This window comes from Carassius carassius, chromosome 49 (assembly GCF_963082965.1).
Source record: "Carassius carassius chromosome 49, fCarCar2.1, whole genome shotgun sequence".
In the NCBI taxonomy this organism is placed as follows: Eukaryota; Metazoa; Chordata; class Actinopteri; order Cypriniformes; family Cyprinidae; genus Carassius; species Carassius carassius.
In genome coordinates, this window is record NC_081803.1 from 19,031,050 (window position 1) to 19,049,493 (window position 18,444).

Genomic DNA, 18,444 nt, shown 5'->3' on the forward strand with positions numbered 1-18,444 from the left:
ATTTAGATTCCTTGTGACTCTACAGAGAATGAGCATTTAAAGAGTAACTAAACCCTAAACCAACTTTTTTTAGTTAATGATCTATAAGAATGGGGCTTTATTAGTTCTGTTCATTGTTTCAGGTAACTTTTGACATTTGAGTATAAAGTGTTTTAATTCTATAATATATGGTGTAAAAACGTCTGAGTGCTGCCCTCTTCAGGTTGAACGGTGGCTACTGCAGTTGATTTTTCCTATTGGATGTTGCGGTGGCAAGTGACGTAAGCGGTGGCAGGTGACGTAAGCAGTTTCCAGCTCACCACGCCCCCTGGTACGAGCTACCACGCCCTTGGCAGTATAAAACCATCTTGTTCCGTCAAAATCACTGTAGGAAATAATGATCAAAGACGGAGATATTTGTTTAATTTTCTAAGGAGAACTGGACTGGAAAGACGAGTTTAAATAAAATTGAGTAAGCTAGAGTGAGACAACAGATGGCAGTAATGCAACGCTTTGGATGCCAACTGCCATTAAAATCCAATGAAGAAGAAGGAAGAAAATCACTGTAGTGAGTCAGGAGTTGGAATTGCGAGTATTGAAACGACCAGGATAGACTATTATAGCATCTATTTAGCATATCAATTATATAGTTATTTTGATCTTCAAGTTAGCGTAGATTTATCTGTATTTAGTACAGTGGTCAGGATGGTACGTAGGTGTGTTGCTGGTTGTGACAGCACTGCTGGACTGCATAGTTTTCCAGCAGACTTTAAAATTAGGCGCCAGTGGTTGCATGCACTTGGCCTGGAAGACTGTGAGTTCCCGCCTAGAGCTGGAGTGTGCAAACTGCATTTTACACGGGGTTGCTTCTCCAACGCAATGGAGGTGGAGATGGGCTTCTCCACACAGCTCGCGCTGATCGAATTGATATGAACAGACACCTCGACATCCTCCACTTCAGGTGAAGGTAGGTGAGAAAAGTCCTCTACTTCAAATGATCGCTCTGTTGCAAAGCTACTTGCGTCATTACAGTCACTCTCCATTTTAGCGTCTCTGACAGCAGCTGTCAATCAATCCGTCACTGCGAGTCTCAGGATCACGCCGCACTCGCTCAGCCCCGCCCTCGGTTCGTCCCCTCTATCTCCGCTGTGATCTGCCCACTTTTCAGCATTTTTCAAATATTGTCAGTGGGTGGAGTCGGGCTCTGACCAGGGGTTTAGTTACACTTTAAAGTGACAGGCACATACCTGGAGCATATGCTTATAATAAATAATTGTATTGTCCACTGGTGTGGATGCTAATATAGATATCATTATAGTTGGCTTTACAGTTATCATTATTGGCTTTTTGAACAACATGCTATAACTGAACATTTTTATGATTACTTCATCATGGCAGTTAACGTAACCTTAATTTAAAAAAAAATCTATCCTAGAATTGTCCAAATGTTTCAGATCAGAACTGTGTGGTCAGCAAATCTTGCTCTAGAAATGAAATGCAGGACATTGCCGTCTCTTCCATAGATTTGGACCAGCCGGCTATATTTCCCTCCACGTAGGGCAGCACTCCAGAGGTCACCTGGTTGAAGTATGACACCTAGAACAGCAGCCAGAACTGATCAGATTGAGCATGAGAGTGATGTTTTATTGGGTTTCAGATGTTATAGTTGGTACCTTGCAAGTTGAATAGCCTATTTCATGAACGAGGAATCCTGCACATTTAACTTCACTCCGAATGGAGTTCTCCTCCGGTGGAACTGTTGCCATGGTGACGGACCGGAGTGCTATGATATACGGGTCTCTGTGATGATAAAAATACAGTCTGAGCCTCACATTAAAGGAATAATTCACTCAAAAAATAAAAAAATGCTCAAAAAGTATTTATCCTCAGGCCATTCAAGATGTAGATAAGTTTGTTTCTTGGAAGAGATTTGGATAAATGTTGCATTCCATCACTCTGGAGTGACTGGGTGCCATCAGAATGAGAGTCTAAACAGCTGATAAAAACATCACAATAATTCACAAAGTTCAAGTAATCAATAGGACTCCAGTCCATTGTTGTGTTGTGTAGATTACTTGTGGATTTCTCTAATGTTTTTATCAGCTGTTTGGACTCTCATTCTGACAGCACGGCACCCATTCACTACAGAGGATCCATTGGTGAGCAAGTGATGGAATGTTAGATTTCAAATCTCTTCCAATAAAGAAACAAACTCATCTACTTCTTGGACAGTGTGAGGGTGAGTAAAGTTTAGTTATTTATTTATTTTTAATCATTTTTGGGTGAACTATTCCTTTAATAACGTCAAAGATTTGCTTATCCAAAACAGAATCATTCATGTTAGCAGTGGAATCATACCCATCTTTGCAGGGTTGCCTTTTAGACAAAAGAACCACGAAGTCCCGACTTTTGCTTCCATTGAGAGTGGTGCATTTAATGTGATAAATGGTTTCCTCCTCATTTGCTTTCTCGACCTCTTCACAACTCCTGGAGGACATACGGAAGGATATAGACGGTGAAAAACTATTTTATGTAATTGCAAAACTTTAACACAATAAATTGAATATAAAGGGATGTAACAAAGCCTTATTAGCCTACAAATAGTTCTTGTCCCACTGTGGCCGTAACCGCAGGTCAGCGAGCAGCGAGAAAGCATAAAGAGCCGTAGTTTTGACCTTCATCTCAACTTTTAAACTCAGCTTATCTGCCTCCTCATGCACGTAGACTCCTACCTGCAGAACACAAGTAAATTCAGCATTCTAGCCACATACTAGACATAATAAATAAATAAAATAAATCAAGTGCTGACCTTATCATTGATATTACTGGCCTCCCAGCCTCGCTTCCCAGCTAAGACTGTGAGTGCTGCCACGTTGTTATAGCCCAAGAACACCTGCAGAGGGCAGAGATGTTGTACAATGTTATAACAATGGGTATGTTTGGAATAAGCAGTATGTAGTATGCAGCATGTATACTGTTAAGGCCGCTTTCTCTTTTTCTAGAGTACATTGGTTGTGTCCAAAATCTCATACTCTCTGAGTATGTACTTTTGAATAAGTAATTCCTTTGCAACCAATCAAGGTTACGATATGGTATGAATGTGTAGTATGAATATACTCTGAGTGTAAGTGTGACCTTATATTGTCATTTGCATCCCTTTGAATCACTGACATTCACAAATCCTCTCCTGTGGCCTCATGCGATAGTAAAGTGTCCATTATAAGCACACTTCAGAATCTCACAGAAAGTATTAAGTCATCCAGGTACTTCTCGCCTACTGTTTTATGAATACTGTGCATTTGGACACACATGCTTTTCACATGCTGTTTTCACATACTATATTTCAGATGCAGCCACTGTGTGAAAAACAGTATACTATAATGCAATGCTCCATTTCATGTGACTATTTAACTGGTAATGATATCAATAATGATCTGTAGTCTTTTTCATTTGATCACACTTCTAGAAGAGAAATTTTTTGCACAAAATCTACCACTCACTAGTAAACACCCACTAATGTTTGAAACAACATTTGAAACATTTATCACGTCAGTATAATTTATAATACCTCATTATGATTACAAAAACATATTTTTTAAATACGCAAAATTATTCAGTGTATTATTTAAAGCTAATTATTTGATTGTATTTAGGCATTGACTATATATACAAATATATATATATATATATATATATATATATCCTTCTTTTTATGATTGTTATTTTATTTTTTGTGGTACCTGATTACTTCTGTCCCAAGGCACAGAAATTGGTCCCTCATTTCCTGAGTACAGAATGTGTTTCCTGGGAAGATACATTTGGTATGTTAAACAATGAGGAATTTTAAGATTTTTTGAGATTTTTTTTCTACAGAAAGTACCTGGCCATGCGAATTCTCTTCCTGACAATTGAACCAATAAATCGTCTTTCTCCATCCTTAAAATAACAAAATGATACAAATCATGTGCTTTAAGTGAGGCTCAGAACGGTTATATACTGTATAATGACTATTCTTGTGTTGCTGGACATGTAAATAACTCACAAGAGTTGTGTAGGTGACTTCAGGAAATATCTGTCTCTCCCCGTCATGTCCTGGGATGTAATAAATCATGGAGGCGCTGTTGATGTGTCTTGGTGTTCCCTCATTCCACTCCTCACAGTTATACGCCTCCACCCGAACACCCACCTCCACACTGATGCACAGAATAAGAGAACAATGTATTTATAATATTCCTCAGTTTATTAGATATTAGTATTAAAGTCGATACAAAATCTAAATGTACCCCATTTAAATCCTTAATATATCTACCTGGTGTTATTGTGAGTGACCAAATATGTCATATTACAAATGCATGCTGTCTTTAACAGTCCTGACAGTTAATTCTTCAAAAGAAGTTTGTTTTGTTTAAGATTGCACATCTATTGTTATATAGCTACTGTACCTGGTCTGAAAGGCATTATTGACCATCGCTTTGAACATTAGTCTGTCACCGACACTAGACGGACCTCGGAATCGAAACATGTCCACAGCTCCGAGAGAAGGATAGCAGCCACACAAACGACTAGGAGAACAGAAACACACAGAAGATGAAATGCAGATTTATTACTTCCAGTAAAAGAACTACAGTACCCATAATCCCAAGGAGTGATCTAGCATGGATCCACCATGTAGAAATGCTGTTAGACCTAAGAAACATAAAACTGCCCATGCATGAATACGCATGTTTTTGGATCTGGTACCTGGCTGCTACTGTAGCCACGTTCTCCATCCAAGCCATGATTTGTCCTCCAAATGTGTTTCCATGATGATTGGCGTGTGGAGGCAGCACCAGCTCAATGCCCTCGACCCGTGTGAGTTCGGTCGACACCACGGGCGCGACGGGCTTCCTGCTACACAGTCCTGGAATGTCAACAAGTCCTGTTCTACATGAACTTTATCAGCGGCAGTTTTTTAGATTGACGCTGTCATGAATGTGTGCGCATTGACTCATGACTGGAACTTTTGATTCCACTGCCAAGTTATGGTTGTGGCGGCTCTTGTTAAGTCTCATGTCTGTCCTCTGGCTGACTCTATCATGGGATTCTTTCCACTGGAGACACCGAGTGTGTTTGGAGAGTGATTTTAATAGCAAATGTTGCACCATTTGATTTATTGCCAATAAACAACCAATGAAGTTTGTTTCCATGACTTGGTGAAGTTTTTAGAAGTACAATCTCCTGGAGTACACTGATGTGTGACATAATAGCTTGCAGATCACTCAATACACCACCCACCTCAGAACCTCGTAAGCAGACACAAGTATATACTGATTAAATGACAGCGTTCAAGTAAAGTGCTAACCCTTGTCCTGAAGGTTGTAATAGTCCTTCATGAGGTTCTTGAAGGCCTCTTCGTTGTAGAGACGGAGTCGTCGTCGCTCTGAAGCTAGTGAATATTCCAGCATTTCCTCTACCGAGCCCTGAATGTCCAAAGGTTTCAGAGACACCTGCGAAATAGGTATCAGTGAATATTTAGGAACAATTCTATTTTTTATATACATAAAGTTAAAGAAATAGAGTGTTAGAGCATTGCATTAGCAGCGCAAAAGGTTGTGGGTTCAATTCCCAGGGAACACATGTTAGGTATAAATGTATAGCCTGAATGCACTGTAAGTTGCTTTGGATAAAAGTGTCTGCTAAATGCATAAATTTAATTGAACTGAAATTGATGTTTGTCACTGTTATCAAATGTCGCTGCTCTCTGATTGTCGTTGTAAATTTAGCTGTTTCAGACATCCTACAAAGGTGCTATTTTAATAGTATCCTGCTACTGAAATGTTTAATATTGATCATTAAAATGAATAAATCAAATGTGACGTTAAGATTTGTAGATATTTAAAAAGTAACATTCTGGATTTTAAAGATTAATTTAATGAATACCTGCAGCTACCATTGCACAAGACACTGATGTTCCTAAAAATGATGATTGATATCCAGATTAAATTAAATATCTTTTCATTCTCTGTCTGTAATTATAATCAATGCTGGTTGCAGCATTTACGTGAAACAACACATATTGGGCTTATATACCCAATATAAACAATTTTTTTATTTGTTTGAAAAGAAGTCTCTTCTGCTCACCAAAGCTGCATTTATTTGATTAAATACAGTAAAACCATTAATGTTCTATTACAATGTAAAATAACAGTTTTCTATTGTAATATATTTTAAAATGTCATTTATTCCTATGATGACAAAGCTTTATTTTCAGCATCATTACTCCAGTCTTCAGTGTAACATGATCCTTCAGAAATAATTCTAATATGCTGCTGCTCAATAAACATCTCTTATTTTTGTGCTGCTTAATATTTTTGTGGAAACTGTGATACTTTTTTCCAGGATTTTTTGATGAATATACATCGCATTTATTTAAATAGAAAACTTTTGTGATATTATTAAAAGTTTTCACCGTCACTTTTGATCAATTTAATGCACCCTTGCTCTTATAGACCCAAAACCTTTAATTGGTAGTGCAACATTTAGATTTGAGTGGGCTTAATAGAGTAATTTACCCCAAATTCTAGTGTGCCATCTTGACAGAGATGTTTCCTCACCTTGTGTGTTCCTGTTGGTTTGGCGACAAACGTGGAGAAGGCCACGCAAACCCTCTTCATCACTCCACTGAGCACCTCCTGTACTGTTACATAGATGCCTACCTGATCAAACAGTGACCGGATCAGACAGCAATGCATTATAGTTATTTTCTGAATATTTAATACTCTAAATCTGTTTGGTCTTGTATTACCTCCATACTCGTGTTGAAAGCCCTGTTCACTCTGGCTTTGATACTGATAACCTGCCCAACCCTGAAATACAGAGAGATATGATATGATAACACATCAATTTATCACACAACACGAGGTACTCCAGAAGGACTTGATCCAGTATTTGCTACACTTTTGCAAAAAATTTATATTCCATCACTTGCTCACCAATGGATTCTCTGAAGTGAATGGGTGCCGTCAGAATGAGAGTACAAACAGCTGATAAAAACATCACAAAAATCCACACCACTCCATCAGTTAACATGTTACTGCATGCCTGGAAACAACATGTATCACGAAGATGTTTTAACCATTGCTTCTGGCCAAAATATGTGTTGTTTGTGTATTATTATATCATCTGTTTGGACTCTCATATTGACGGTACCCATTCACTGTAGAGGATCCATTGGTGAGCAAGTAATGGAATGCTACATTTCTCCAAATATGTTCCGATGAAGAAACAAACTCATCTACATCTTGGATAGCAAGACAGTGAGTAAAGGACACATTCTAGTACCTTACTGTCTCTTCGAACTGGATATCATCCATGGAAGCCGTTACGCACGCCATTCCTGCATGTCTTTCAGCTTGAGGGAAGAAATGAAGGAAATAGAGATTTATAGCATGAACTATCAAAGATGGGTACACACTTATTGTTCATATTTGCTTGTCAACGTTATTTATATTTCATGTGTCTAACTGGAGCAGAAACAGGAAGGAGATGGAGCTTCGACTATCAGAGAGGACACATGTAAATCATTGATGTGGGCCTTCCTCAAGCCTCTTTTCTTCAGTGGCGGAGAAATGTGGATTCTCATCAGATTTGTGGGTAAAAGGTAGATGGATGCTAGTTACCTTCCTCCGTCACAGTCCAAAGGTGACTGCTTATCTGAACCTGCTCTGATGGGCTGATAACACACTAGGTTGTTTTGGAAATAGGACATTTTTACTGCTTCTGCAGGTCAGTCGAGGTTTCTGCGTTCTTGTTTATGCAGTTTATTAAAGATCACCGTGTCACTGGCAAGACTAAGTAGTCATGTAGAAGACTCTTTCATCCAAATGGATTTACAGCAAAGGATATTTAAGCAATTTATTTACTTTTATTTATTTATTTTACTGCTCAATAGTTACATATTTTAATCTTTGGTATGTACAGGATGATGATGCATCATATTATACTACGAGAAATAAATTAACATTTGCTCTTTTAGTTGTTACTACACAAAACCATGAAAGGGGGCTATCGTGTCCCACTACTAGGACATAGACCAATGAAGTAAACTTCTATATTTCTATATAATAATATTTTAAATATTATATTTTGAAAAAATTGTCTTTATTGACACCATTGATTCCTGAAGCTGGATTCTGTGTCACTCACACTGATTTTACTGAAGCATTCTGAATCGAGAAAAAAAAGCATTAAAACAGCAAATCAAATATTTTATATCAATTTAAATGTTTTGACAATTTATAACAATTTTATAATGATAATATTTAACTTTAATTTTCACATTTAATAATCTACCTTTAATAAGAAACCTCTCAAACTCAACAGAACCCCTGAATTACAGAATCTGAATTGCACTATTCTATGCAGTCTTATGTTTTTAATTAAACTGATGTCATAATAGCTACAAACTATGCATTTAGACAATGATTCCACTCAACTGGCCTACAGGCTGTGATGAATAATTAAATATTATATATTAACTGAATTTATAACTGAAATTATTAAATAATTTTTAAACACCATGAACAAGATGCCAAAGGTGATCCTCTGTCCTAGTTCTTAAAGGGGCATTTTACCCCAATAATCTCACGTTTTAGCCTACTTCAAAATAAAAAGCATTATTAGCATACAAATCTAAATGAATTACTGCATCCAAAAATTCATATCAAGTTATCCATTATTATTTATTGACAACATTACTTTATTTAACCGAACACTTTTTCATTTGAAATAAATCTTACAAATGTTAATGTGGCAGATGAAAGGTCATGATGTAACCTTTCAATAAATTTGTCTTTCAATAAATCTGCATCTACTACAGCACAGTCCCACTCACCTGCCAGACAGGCGGTAGTGTCCATCCACTTCAGCAGCTGTCCCGCTCCCAGCTGTCCCTGGGGGTTTGCATGCATGGGCAGGACGGACTGGCACATCTGCACCTCTACCGGACCGGACTCTTTCTTCCGTCCCTTGTCACAGGATCCGTCCATGTCTGACGTTCCTCTTGAACAGTTCTGATCCATGGGGGCTCGTTCAGAGATGTGGAGAGTAGAAATAACGGGAGGTCAGCTCGTTCCTGGACTCTTATCAAGGCCGATGCCAGGTGACCTCAACTCTGGCCAACTTGGACGTTCTGTGGAACCATGTGACGTTTGCCAAACAGCCAAGCTGAATACCTGAACTATACTGCTAGCTGCAGGACACACACACACACACACGTGCTGCAGTTGCTGTTACGACACATGGATTGTGATGTAATTGCTATGTGTGTTTTATTAACTTGTTTTATATGAGAGAGCCATAAAGCTGCTGAGTGTTGACGGACGTATGTAAGGTGGCAGAATTGAGGAGCTCTGGTTCCTAATTACTGTATTTGCATTACTGTAAGGGTAGGTTTATGGTTGTGGTAGTTGTAGATGTTAATAAACCATTACTTTACAGGTAGCATTTATCGTTGTCAAATTGTAGCTAATACTACCCTCTATTTTAATGGGAGGTTGCAAAATCTGACAGTCCTGCTGAAAAAAAAAACAGCATATGCTGGTTAGGTATGTTTTGATGCTGGGATACTGGTTTAAACTGGTCATTTGCTGGTCCTTTGCCAGCACATGTCCAGCATAAACCAGCATCAAAACATACCTGACCAGCATATGTTGGTTTTTTCAATAAGGAGGGTAGGCCAAATCTACAGAACACCATCAATACTTTTAGCATCCTGATAAACTCGCTCTGAATGTTGTGGACTTACACTATTTAGAGTTAAGGTCTGTTTTTACACCAACACCAAGTGTTATGAAAAAAAAATATGAAAAGGCTCGTTCACACCAAAGACGATAAAAAAGACCCATCTCTTTAACCTGGCATACACATAACATACTAATATGCTTTTATTATCCAAATCCGTTAAAGGATTTTTAGGCTGCATTAATTAGGTAATCCGGAACCGGAAACACTTCCCATAACACCCTATGTACTTGCTACATCATTAGAAGAATGGCATCTATGCTAATATTTGTCTGTTTCTCTCTTGTTCCGAGGTCACCGTGGCCACCAGATCCAATCTGTGTCCAGATCAGAGGGTCACTGCAGTCACCCGGATCCAGTACGTATCCAGACCAGATCGTGGATCAGCACCTAGAAAGGACCTCTACATCCCTGAAAGACAGCGGAGACCAGGACAACTAGAGCCCCAGATACAGATCCCCTGTAAAGACCTTGTCTCAGAGGAGCACCAGGACAAGACCACAGGAAACAGATGATTCTTCTGCTCAATCTGACTTTGCTGCAGCCTGGAATTGAACTACTGGTTTCGTCTGGTCAGAGGAGAACTGGCCCCCCAACTGAGCCTGGTTTCTCCCAAGGTTTTTTTCTCCATTCTGTCACAGATGGAGTTTCGGTTCCTTGCCGCTGTCGCCTCTGGCTTGCTTAGTTGGGGACACTTCATCTACAGCGATATCGTTGACTTGATTGCAAATAAATGCACAGACACTATTTAACTGAACAGAGATGACATAACTGAATCCAATGATGAACTGCCTTTAACTATCATTTTTGCATTATTGACACTGTTTTCCTAATGAATGTTGTTCAGTTGCTTTGACGCAATGTATTTTGTTTAAAGCGCTATATAAATAAAGGTGACATTGACATTGACATTGACGATAACTATAAAGATTTAATAATCATTATAATTCTCTGAGAATAGGAAAGCTGTAAGGAGAACAACACAGAGGAACGATAACGCAATAATCACTTTCAGAACGATTTCTTTCCAGCTGATGAACTGACAATAAAAACATCAGAACCCAACCAACTTTAAAAAAGCTCGATCTTTTCATTAACATAAGACTCCACTATTCTCACAGAATAAAAACAATTATCGTAGTGGGTGAGAATGGGCTATTGAGCTATTTCTTTTAACTGAATGGTAGGAGTGAAAGAGCCTGAACTGATCTAAAATTGTAGGTATGACTAGTAACCAATTAGAAAAAAATATATAATACACAAATAAATTCTACCGAACAGATAAAATCAAATCAACAAAATAGCATCAATCACACCAACTTGGTTTCCATTTAAAGAAAGTCAAAACATAAGGTGGTGTCTATACGGTAATATATATATAATGGAGTTGTCTTTTCACCCACAAAAAGAGCAGTTAATAGTAGTTAAGAGGTCAGCAAACAAACAGGAGGTTGATTGGTTTCCATAAGGATATCAGTGATTTTTGTGTAAATTATATTTTATAATATTTCTTATAGATAATTGACTAATAATCTGGCGAAACTTGCTAAACCTTAAAGGGATACTCCACCGCAAAATGACATTTTTGTCATTAATCACTTACCCCCATGTTGTTCCAAATCCATACGGTGATATGGAGAGACACAGGGGAGACTGTTGACAAAGGAATTGTTGAACAAAGTCGTTATTTTTCTTTTTTTCGCATACAAAAAGTATTCTCGTCGCTTCAAAATATTACGGTTGAACTACCACTGATGGACTATTCTTATGATGTCTTTCATAAGTTTTCATCCAAAATATTTTAAATTGTGTTCTGAAGACGAACAAAGCTTTTACGGGTTTGGAACGACATGGGAGTAAGTGATTAATGACAAAATTTTCATTTTGGGGTGGAGTAACCCTTTAATAATTTGCACATAAATATGATAAAAAGTTAATCTTTAGATTATAAAAGCTAAAATTGGCATATATTTTATCTTGTATCAACAGAAAAATTTGTCAATGAACACTAGCTTAGCACATAAAATAATAATAATAAAAAAAACAAGCAAAGTGATTTGACAGTCTGTTAAACAGCAATGAGAAGCTTTATATCAGTATAGTATATCCAAAACTTCTCTGTGTATTTACAAAAGTCAACACAAGGTAGAAAATAAACACTTCACAAAATCAAACATCAAGTAAGTCAAGTGAAAATGTTGTACACTCATGATGGGGTCCCTCTCATAGTCAGGAAAAAAAATAGGGCAAAAGTTATTACAAATAAACACGAAAACACCTGTTATTGTACAGTATTGTTTTAAATAATTCACAGAGACACAGATGAATCAGATCCCCAAGCTATAAAAAATTCACATATATATTTGAGAAATTCTGCAATAATAATAATAATAATTCCACTTGAAATTAAAAAAACTTAAACAAAGCAAATCACAGTTTCTCCGGGTGACACAACAACGGCTGTATAAATAAGTCGATTAATAGAATGACAGATGTACGGAATTATAATTCCTTCCTCTGAATGGACCAGTCTCCTTTTTCCATAAAATCTTCCTTCCTTCCCATATTCACATGCAAAGTTTTTTACAAAGAAAACGTTGTAATACAAGAGCAGTAAACGCTGTATCCGTGTACGTCACATGATCAGGAGTGTTTTCAAAACATGACAGAAATATTCTACGGTAACTGAAGCTAGTGCGACGATCTCAGTTTCGGGGGACGTTCCTCTGGTGTCGCCCGGTTGGATTTTTTTTTAAGTGTACATATGGAATGGCTGTTCTTCGTAGGCATCGTCCTGAAAAATAAATCTCCTTTATATACAAACAAAACCTCCAGAGTGCTGATCAGATTGGGCTGCACTTGAGGAGCACAGATGTGTGAAGGCCAAATGATAAATCACAGACATCAGCTGCAATTACAAACACATTTCTGTTTGTGACAATTCTACTCTGTTTCAATAAAATATGACTCAAACTCTCTCGTCGTAATTTATTTTTTAGCATTGCGATTATGTCATTTTACCAACTCGACCCCCCCCCCCCCTGCATCTTAACAAGTGTTTCCTGCAATAAATCGGTTTACATAGATCTGTCGATTTACAAAATATGATTTTTGTTTTCGTTAAAAACAGTTCAAGTCCATCGTCTTTCATTCTAGGATCAATATATGTCCTTTCATACACATGCACATGTAACTTTGAATGTACACCCACATATATACACAAAGATATACGTAAATATAGACAGGTTGTTGAATCGTCGTTCTCGCCCCAACGTGGTTCAGCTTGGTCTCTCGGTGTGACGCGGCCGAGGAGGTGAAAGAATGATGTTGGAAGAAAAAAGGAAATGAAGGAATGAGAGAGAAAGGGGAGGCTTGGACCCATATTCTTCAGAGAGCAGAAGAGGGCTGGCTACAGCGCGCTTGCACAAGTTCCATGTCACGTGGTGGATTTCCAAATGAGGTCTTCACACACTCATGGTCATGTTTGGAGAATACTGCAAGGACATAAGAGTTAGAGGCAAATTTGAGTGGGTTTTTTAAAAACTTTAGAGGAATTATCCACCATAGAATTTAAAGTGGCTGAAAACTGACTCACTCTCAGGCCATCTAAGATATAGGTGAGTTTGTTTCTTCATAATGTCTGGAGAAATGTAGCACTGCATCACTTGCTCACCAATGGTTCCTCTGCAGTGAATGGGTGCCGTCAGAATGAGAGTTTAAACAGCTGATAAAAACATCACAATAATCCACAAGTAATCTACACTACTCCAGTCCATCAGTTAATGTCTTGTGAAGTGGAAAGCTGAGTATTTTTAAGAAACAAATCCATTGTTAAAGCATTTTTAACTTCAAACAACAGACATATCTGTTTATAACTGTTTTCACTTTTAAATGGTGCTTAATCTGTTCATATTTCACTCCTGATTCACAAGAGAAGAATTTTCACTGTAGAAAGTAATATTATGGATAGAAGACTTAGAAACAACGATGAACAAGACATTAACTGATGGACTGGAGTGGTGTGGATTAGTGTGATGTTTTTATCAGCTGTTTAGACTTTCATTCTGACGGCACCCATTCACTGCAGAGGATCCGTTGTTGAGCGAGTGAAGGAATGCTACATTTCTTCAAATCTGTTCTGATGAAGAAACAAAATCTACATCCTGGAAGGCCTTAGGGTGAGTACATTTTTTTGGAAATTGTCATCTTTTAGTGTATATGAAAATATGCATTTAAATTTAATCATGCACACTTATTTTTTTATATAAAATGTTATTTTTATAATTTAAATATACACAAAAAAATTACAAATACATAAAATGATCATTAAATAAACTCTTTAATGGATTAGTGGCTCTAGTCAAAGTAAAATCACAAATGCACTGGCAGACAGGAAATGACATACACTCTCATTCTGGAAAGGATTGAGGAAATTTCCGCCAATTTCTCCATCATCTCGAGGAGTTCCAGGCTGGTTGCTCATGCTTAGGTTACCAGGAGAGTTCTGTACAGACAGATAGTTTGATTTTTCAGTCCAATAAGGTTTGTGGATGACCCAACTTGTGTATGAAGATTAGGGCTGTCAGTTTACCCATTTAAATAATAATAATTATAATAAAAGTTGAACTTTTTCAAAAATGCCCATCTTTCATCATGTAATGAATTTGATTAAAATATTTAATAAACTGACAGTCCTACTTATAATGTGAAACAGCAACCCTTACCTTGGACATACTGTCCATGTCAGCTGACCCTAAAGAAATAAAAATACAGATTTCTGATATTAAATTATATTGTAGATGTATAGCTGCAAAGGTAGTACTTTTACAATGCGTGATTAAGCTTCAATGACCACAAGGTGGCATAATCATGCAAGGCAAAAAAATGACAACTCAATAAATCAAGCATTAATGCTGCAATTTCACATTGAAATATGACATGCTTTATTACTGTCCAAGCAAAGTAAGTAGGCAGCACTCGAAGATGTCCAAGAGTACGTTCTAAAGTGCTTGTTTGTATTAGAGACGCTCTTACCTAATGATCCATTCATGTGATGAGGCTCCATTCCTGCCATGCTGCCCATTGGACCATCTCCACCCGGACCAATAGGGAACTGTCAATCACACACACACACACACACACACACATGGCTCATATAATGTTATTATAAAAACTACAGAGCAGAAAGTTTTGTCAGTAAATACAGAATGAACAAATGCACTTCATTGTGAACCGAGATGCATGTTAATTAAAATAACATTTTAAGCTCATCATGCTCTCTTACATTTTGTCTGTTTCCTCCTGGCGGCACTGTGTTGATCATAGTGTAAATATTTTCTCCCGAGTTTGTCGAGTCTGTAGAGGAAGAGCCAAACACACAAGCTCATCAAAAACATTTTAGCTAATGCTCAGCTGATATGGTTGGAAAAAGCATTTGGAATAATTAAATATTTCTAAATCTTAAAAATAAAATGATCAAAATAAAAATAAAATAATACACATATATAAATAAATAAAATCCTTAAAAATATTTTTAATACAAAAACATTTATTGTTATAATAGAAAATGTAATATTTTTTAAGTACAATAATATGTCAATGGTATCTTTTAAAAATACATTATATTTAAATAAATATAAATTAACATTGTAACACTTTAACATTATTTAAATATAAGAAATGTATTGTTATAAATTACTAATTATTAAAAATAATAATTATATACATGTATATAAATAAAACAAAATATAAAAATATTTTATTGCTATATTAAAAAAATAAAAATGATATTGTTAAAATTCTAAAATCTGTGTGTTGGTGTGTTATTTTTTTTAATGATATATAATTTTATTTTTTCATCTCAATATATCTGTTCATAATTAAATTTAACTATGTATGAAAAACCATCTTCTGCAGTCCTACCTGCAGGGCTAGGCATGATGGGAGTCCCCGGGGGCCCTCCTCCTCCGGGTGGACCCTGAGAAAGAGAAAAGAAAAATATTGTTCTGAATCTTATGTAACACACAGTAATTAGTTATATTTGCATGCACTCGTGATACGTACAGGTGTAAATGTGAGGACAGTCCTGTGTGTGTGTGTGTGTGTGTGTGTGGTTCATGACAAGAGGCCCGAGGCCCTTGCTGTGGTCAGCACTGGGCATATCTGCTCCATCCTCCCTCTTCCCAAATCTAATTATCTCTCCTCCTCTCTGCTGACTCGGCTATGCTTTCCCGAGCAGCTCGTCTTGTCTGGCTGCTTTCAGTAAGCTAGCACAGCTTCCATTCCACAAATCATCTCAGCAGGGAGTTACTGACAGCGGTTAACAGAATATCTTGTGTAAATGTCTTAAAATGACGTGTTTGATTACACTGGGTATCTCACATGTGCTTCAGTGTATCTGGCAATGTCTAGATGTGTCAAGGACTTTCATTTGATACTTCACCAGATTTTTAGACATCTTTCTACAAGCTATATGTATATATATATATATATACTTAAGATATTAAATCTTGTTTTTTGAGGAATCTATCAAAATTAAGTTTAAAAAAGTTTAAGCTTAAAAAAATAATTCAAAGGGGAATTAACTATATTTCAAAATATATTACAATAGAAAACAGCTCTTCTAAATTGCAATAATATTTCACGATTTTACTGTTTTGACTGTAGTTTTGGTCAAATAGATGAAGTCTTGGTGAGCAGAAGAGCCTTCTTTCAATAATAAAATATCTTCATTATACCAAACTTTTGAAAGTACAGTATTTAACTATGTTCTAGTAACAACATTAATTGGGTTCCACTGCGATCTGCTGCGTGTCTAACAGCTGGACGTGAGCATTCATGGCTGTTGTAAATGAAGAAGGTCAGGACACTTACCACATAACTCCCTGGAGATGCCGAGGAGTACGGGATCTTAAATGCCACGTGGATCCGGTCAGACAGAAAAAACAGAGAATGTCAACAAATCAGATGCTCTTCAAGTGCAAACATTTACCTACAGATGTAGTTGCTGACATTTCACAACGACTGATTGGAGAAATGACTCACCGAGTTGGAATTTGGTGGATTTGCCCACGGTCTCCCTCCGGGACCCCTATATTAGGATGAGACGTGTTGTACTCATTGATTATTTTAAGGCTATAATAGGAAATTATCTTTTTTTTAGGCAAATACTTAGAAGAAGTACATACATGTTCATCCCAGGCATCCCAGGTCCTCCAAGAGCATTGAGTGGTGGTCTCATGCCTCCTCCATATGCCTGGAACCATAGAAATGCCATGCTGTTGCGATTAATTGCTCAAACTTTTATCAAAGTAAACGGTATTATCACGGTATTAAAATTTAGTTTTAAAAAGTGCTCATAATACAGTATAACAGGTTAAAAAACAGTTTTTCTTATAACAAAAATAACTGAACATTTAAATACAATAAAGCAATATAGAAAAATATATAAAGTTAAAAGTTTTGCACCGATTAAAGTGCAAAAGAACTATAAAGACCCATAGGTATCACTTTACAATAAGATCTCTTTAGTTCACCATTAACATTCACAATTAGCAATAGCTACATTTGCTACAGAAGTTATTAATCTTTGTTAAAAAATAAAGGTTTAAGTTCATGTTAGCTCATTAAATAATACAACAAAGTTGCAACTTTAGATTTTATCAACGTGTTATAAAATATTGGAATACCTAAGATGAATGAATGTTCAGAAGAATTTTTCATTGGCAGTTTATGTGAACTAATGAATTAACTAATGTTAAAAATGAAGGCCTAATGTAAAATGTAAATTAACAATAAAAAAAATCTAAACACTTTCAAACAATTTCTATGTCATGTTGTAGTCCAGATTAAAATTGCATATTAAGACTTAATACTTAAGTATTTGGCACTATGATGAACATCATAGCAAATACACAAATCTGATTGGCTATTTAAAATTATTAAATATGTTTTAGAAAGTAGGGCAGCTGGTTTATTTGTGGTGTTTCAAGGGTAACGACTGCATTTTCTGCAGTTTAGCGCCATCTGCTGTCAGAGAGTGAATGTGCTTTCATTCAGTGCGTCTCTCACGGGTTCCTCCATGTGCTTCTCTTACGTGCTTGTTTACATTAGAGCGCAGAGTCTTTCAAGCAGCATACAGCGTTGTTGTTCATTTTGACCAGTTGATGGGAATAGTATTCTTAAAATGCATAATATATAATTATTCATGGTATTTATAAGTGCCCACGATAACAATATTGTGCATATTCATTACCGTGATATATCGCATTACCGAATACCGGCACAAGTCTACTGTGCACACAGTTTAGATGAGCGATCCAAACATATGGGTGTGATGGTCTTACCTGTGGCCCAAGAGGTACCATCCCTCGGGGCGGAGTCATTCTCTGCATAGCCCCGCCCATATTTGGATGACCTAACCAGTCAAATGATCAAATAGAAATTAGTGGTAAAAGCATTAGGTGAATCTCATGAAAGTGGTCAAGAAATGTAAAAAGAATTAAATAAATAATATTTCACCTCCTCCAAAAATAATATATGGTACTAAAAAAAAAAAAAAAAAAAAAAAAATATATATATATATATATATATATATATATATATATATATATATATATATATATATAAATATAATTTTTTTTTTACAATATAGTTTGAAATAATAATAATAATTTAAATTTAATA

General features: G+C 36.5%; 2 protein-coding genes across 2 annotated transcripts in view; both read right to left on the reverse strand.

The window, feature by feature from the left end:
• Positions 1–1,203: 1,203 nt before the first annotated feature.
• LOC132132800 (acetyl-coenzyme A thioesterase) lies at positions 1,204–9,315 on the reverse strand. Its single transcript, XM_059545331.1, has 15 exons — positions 8,852–9,315; positions 7,300–7,369; positions 6,764–6,824; positions 6,573–6,674; positions 5,321–5,465; positions 4,720–4,879; positions 4,422–4,541; positions 4,022–4,172; positions 3,860–3,915; positions 3,720–3,783; positions 2,789–2,872; positions 2,578–2,711; positions 2,338–2,466; positions 1,653–1,779; positions 1,204–1,575 (listed from the first exon to the last, which is right to left on the reverse strand). The coding sequence occupies exons 1-15, from the start codon at positions 9,036–9,038 to the stop codon at positions 1,435–1,437; spliced, it is 1,731 nt and encodes a 576-aa protein (XP_059401314.1). The 5' UTR covers positions 9,039–9,315; the 3' UTR covers positions 1,204–1,434.
• A 2,508-nt stretch (positions 9,316–11,823) lies between these two features.
• The window catches only part of LOC132132187 (single-stranded DNA-binding protein 2-like), a 76,172-nt gene continuing 69,551 nt past the window's right edge, over positions 11,824–18,444 (reverse strand). Inside the window, exons 8-17 of the mRNA XM_059544500.1 lie at positions 18,105–18,175; positions 16,947–17,014; positions 16,804–16,849; positions 16,633–16,668; positions 15,682–15,736; positions 15,044–15,114; positions 14,794–14,872; positions 14,484–14,512; positions 14,165–14,263; positions 11,824–13,253 (exon numbers count right to left, since the gene is read on the reverse strand). Of these exons, the coding sequence (XP_059400483.1) occupies positions 13,224–13,253; positions 14,165–14,263; positions 14,484–14,512; positions 14,794–14,872; positions 15,044–15,114; positions 15,682–15,736; positions 16,633–16,668; positions 16,804–16,849; positions 16,947–17,014; positions 18,105–18,175 (584 nt within the window). The 3' untranslated portion in view covers positions 11,824–13,223. The remainder of the gene's footprint in view (positions 13,254–14,164; positions 14,264–14,483; positions 14,513–14,793; positions 14,873–15,043; positions 15,115–15,681; positions 15,737–16,632; positions 16,669–16,803; positions 16,850–16,946; positions 17,015–18,104; positions 18,176–18,444) is intronic.

What these genes read in the sequence shown, in the direction of transcription:
- LOC132132800 (XM_059545331.1), bottom strand. Translation starts at nt 9,038, where the DNA reads ATGGATCAGAACTGTTCAAGAGGAACGTCAGACATGGACGGATCCTGT. An exon ending in CTTTCAACACGAGTATGGAG is followed by an intron (nt 6,675 to 6,763) that starts GTAATACAAGAC and finishes CTGTTTGATCAG; the next exon opens with GTAGGCATCTATGTAACAGT. An exon ending in AATAATGCCTTTCAGACCAG is followed by an intron (nt 4,173 to 4,421) that starts GTACAGTAGCTA and finishes TCTGTGCATCAG; the next exon opens with TGTGGAGGTGGGTGTTCGGG.